The sequence below is a fragment of the Lupinus angustifolius genome, unplaced genomic scaffold, assembly GCF_001865875.1.
Source record: "Lupinus angustifolius cultivar Tanjil unplaced genomic scaffold, LupAngTanjil_v1.0 Scaffold_6_9, whole genome shotgun sequence".
Classification (NCBI taxonomy): domain Eukaryota; kingdom Viridiplantae; phylum Streptophyta; class Magnoliopsida; order Fabales; family Fabaceae; genus Lupinus; species Lupinus angustifolius.
Window position 1 is genome coordinate 868 of NW_017717446.1, and position 3,632 is coordinate 4,499.

At 38.1% G+C, this 3,632-nt stretch overlaps 1 protein-coding gene across 1 annotated transcript; it reads left to right on the forward strand.

The window, feature by feature from the left end:
• Positions 1 to 2,007: 2,007 nt before the first annotated feature.
• On the forward strand, positions 2,008 to 3,121 carry LOC109337405 (uncharacterized mitochondrial protein AtMg00810-like). The gene is made up of 2 exons (XM_019574375.1): positions 2,008 to 2,209; positions 2,457 to 3,121. The coding sequence occupies exons 1-2, from the start codon at positions 2,008 to 2,010 to the stop codon at positions 3,119 to 3,121; spliced, it is 867 nt and encodes a 288-aa protein (XP_019429920.1).
• Positions 3,122 to 3,632: the final 511 nt, after the last annotated feature.

The window sequence follows — 3,632 nt, forward strand, 5'->3', positions numbered from 1 at the left end:
TGAAAAGATCTTATAGGGATTTGATATGAGCAATGCTAAAGTAGTGAGCACTCCATGAACAAATCACTTCAAGCTTTCCCTAGATCAGTGTCCGAAGACAGATGAAGAGAAGAAATACATGTCAAAGGTTCCATATGTCGGTGCAGTGGGTTGCTTGATGTATGCTATGGTTTGTACTAGACCGGACTTGGCACAAGCAGTTAGTCAAGTATGCAAGTACATGTCGAAACCAAGGAAGCAACATTGGGAAGCAGTCAAATGGATTTTCAGATATTTGAAGGGGACTACAGGTCTCGGTATCATGTTTGGCAGCCAACAGAGTAAGCCTCCTGTTATTGGTTATGTTGATTCGGACTATGTAGAAGACTTGGATGATAGAAGGACCACAACGGGGTTTGTCTTCACCCTTGCAGGTGGACCAATTATGTGGAGATCATCAGTTCAGTCTGTTGTTGCTATGTCCACAACTGAAGCAGAGTACATGGCAGCTGGTGAAGCTTCTAAGGAAGCCTCGTGGCTTATGGGGCTAGTAAATGAATTCGGCATTGAGCAAGGTGGAGTTCCGCTGCATTGTGACAGTCAGAGTGCTATCTTCTTGGCAAAGAATCAGGTGTATCATGCTAGGACCAAACATATTGATGTGAGATTTCATAAGATCAGAGAGTTGGTAGCTTGTGGGCAGATACTATTGCAGAAGGTTCACACTTCAGAAAATGCAGCTGATATGTTAACCAAACCGGTTACGCTTGTTGAACATTCACTGATGATGGACTATGGAGCGCCCCCAACCCAATGGCGGAAGATGAAGATTGATGATATTCGCCAAGGTGGATATTGTTGTGCAATGACTCATATCTCTAGATAACAGCAATACAAGTTATGGGCTTGGGCTGATGTAAAGGGGTTGGGGTAGAGGACTATATATATTGATGTTATGTAAACCTATTGCAACAAGGAGAAGAATAGTAAAACACTAATCTTTATTCTCTAATAATATATAGTGGTAACCGCTTAACGCTCCCGAGGACGTAGGCACAATTGGCCGAACTTCGTTACCAAATCTCTTATGTTATTCTCTTGTCTCTATACTCTTTACTATTTGATAGTTCGCTTGTTCCCAACACATATTAGAAGTGATAATAGTGCAGAGCTTTTGATGAATGATTTCTTTTCTTCAAAAGGAATCATACATCAAAAAACATGTATCTATACTCCCCAACAAAATGAGATAGTAGAAAGGAAGCATCAACAAATCTTAGGTGTTGTTAGAGCTATCTATCTTCAATTTAAGCTTCCACCTAAATTGTGGAACTTTGACATAATACATGTTGTTCATATCATTAATAGGCCTCCTTCCTTCTCCTACATAATAATATTTATTTTCACCTTCTGTATGGTTCATTACCTTCCCTAGACAACTTAAAGGTTTTTGGTTGCTTAGATTATGCTAGTACCATCCATGTTAATAGGAGTAAATTCCACATCAGAGCAAGGAAATGTGCCTTCCTAGAATATAAGGATGGCACTAAAGGTTTTATACTATATGATCTATCCTCTAATAATATTGTTATTTCAAGAGCTATGCATTTTTATGAATCTAACTTTCCCTTCACTTCTATAAGCATTTCCAACCATTTTCCTCCTAGCCTTCTACAAGACATTCCTGCCTCCTTAGATCATGACATTTACCCTCCAAATCATTATGCACCTACCTCTCCTATACTTGTGAATACTCCTAATCACACCCCTATACATCAGGTTCCTTATAGACAATCCAACAGACTCAGAGGCCCACCTTCCTATTTAAAGGATTACCATTGCAGTCTAGCTAAGACAGAGAATTGCAAAAACACCATAAATACCTCTGGTCATCTTTACCCTTTATCTTCCGTACTCAACTATAATAAGTGTTCTTCTAAATACCAACAATTATGTTTCACCATTAGCTCCATATCAGAACCATCTACCTAGAAGCAAGCCTCCAATCTATCACATTGACAGACTGTTATGCAGACTGAGCTAGAAGCCCTTGCCTCTAATAATACTTGGTCTCTTGTGGCCCTTCCTCCTAATAAATCCCCTATAGGCTGCAAATGGGTTTACAAGACCAAACTTAATACATATGGGTCCATTGAAAGGTATAAGGCAAGATTTGTTGCCAAAGGATACACTCAGCTTGAAGGAGTAGATTTTTTTAACTTTTTCCCTTGTAGTCAAGATCATTATTGTTAGGGTTGTTCTTGCTCTTGTTGCTACCAAAAACTAGTTTTTAGAACAATTAGATGTGAACAATGCCTTCTTACATGGAGATTTACATCAAGAAGTTTACATGACTCATCTACTTGGCCTCATCTTACCTCAACCTCACCTTATTTGCAAACTACACAAATCCCTTATGGGTTGAAACAAGCCAATAGAGAATGGCACTACTTTATCCATTTCCCTTGTGTCTTTAGGCTTCTCTCATTCTGAGGCTGATCAAGCCCTCTTCACTAAGTCTTATTGCCCCTCTCTAATAATCATCCTTGTTTATGTTGATGATATGATTTTAACTGGCAACAACTTAACTGAAATACAAAGTGTCAAAACCTACCTTCATAAGTCTTTCAAAATTAAGGACTTTGGTCCTCTTAGATTTTTCCTTGGCTTGGAAATAGCCAGATCTAAATCTGGTATACACCTGAATCAAACGCAGTATGCTTTTTCCTTATTAGAGGATTGTGCGTTATTGGCTGCAAAACCCTCTTTTGTCTCATTTGATCCTTCTACAAAACTTCAAGCAGATAAAGGAACCCCTTATCATGACCCTCATAGGTATAGAAGATTAGTTGATAGGTTGATTTACCTAACTATTTCAAGGTCTGGGTTGTCTTATTTTGTGAAACAGCTTAGCTTATATATGAGCAAACCTATGGATCTTCATTACAAGGCTGCTATGAAGGTCATTCAGTACTTAAAAAGTTCTCCTGCTCGGGGCCTTTTCTTTCTTGTTGATATTGATCTTAGAGTCACTGCCTTTGTTGACTCTGATTGGGCTTGTTTTTTAGATACTAGGAAGAGTACAATTGGTTTTTGCATTCTTATTGGTACTTCTCTTATTTCTTGGAAAACAAAGAAGTAGAATATTGTTAGCAAGTCTTCCACTAAAGCATAATACAAGGCTCTTGCTAGTGTTTCATGTGAACTACAAAGGCTAAGTTACCTCTTTACTGATTTATGCATTCCTTTTTCACAGCTTTTTTCTGTTTATTATGATAATAAATCTGCCATTTATCTTGCCCACAATCCAGTTTTCCATGAGAGAACCAAGCACATAAAGATTGATTGGCACGTGGTTCATGAGAAGATTCAACACAACCTCATTCACCTCATGTCAATTTCTTCTACCAACCAGCTTGCTGATACTTTTACAAAGCCTCTTCCTCCTACAGTTTTTCGATCTATTATTATCAAGTTGGGGTTGTGTTCCCTTCATTCCACAGCTCAACTTGAGGGTGGATGTAAAAGAGATATAAATATATAACTACCATTCAGTTTTGTATCCTTCATCTTTTAGCATTTTTAGTTAAGTTAGTTAGTTTGTTTAGTTGGCAGTTTTTCTCTTTTGGGTTGCTTTTGGTTTCTGCTGTTAT

What these genes read in the sequence shown, in the direction of transcription:
- LOC109337405 (XM_019574375.1), top strand. Translation starts at nt 2,008, where the DNA reads ATGCAGACTGAGCTAGAAGCCCTTGCCTCTAATAATACTTGGTCTCTT. An exon ending in TTTTTTTAACTTTTTCCCTT is followed by an intron (nt 2,210 to 2,456) that starts GTAGTCAAGATC and finishes TTGTGTCTTTAG; the next exon opens with GCTTCTCTCATTCTGAGGCT.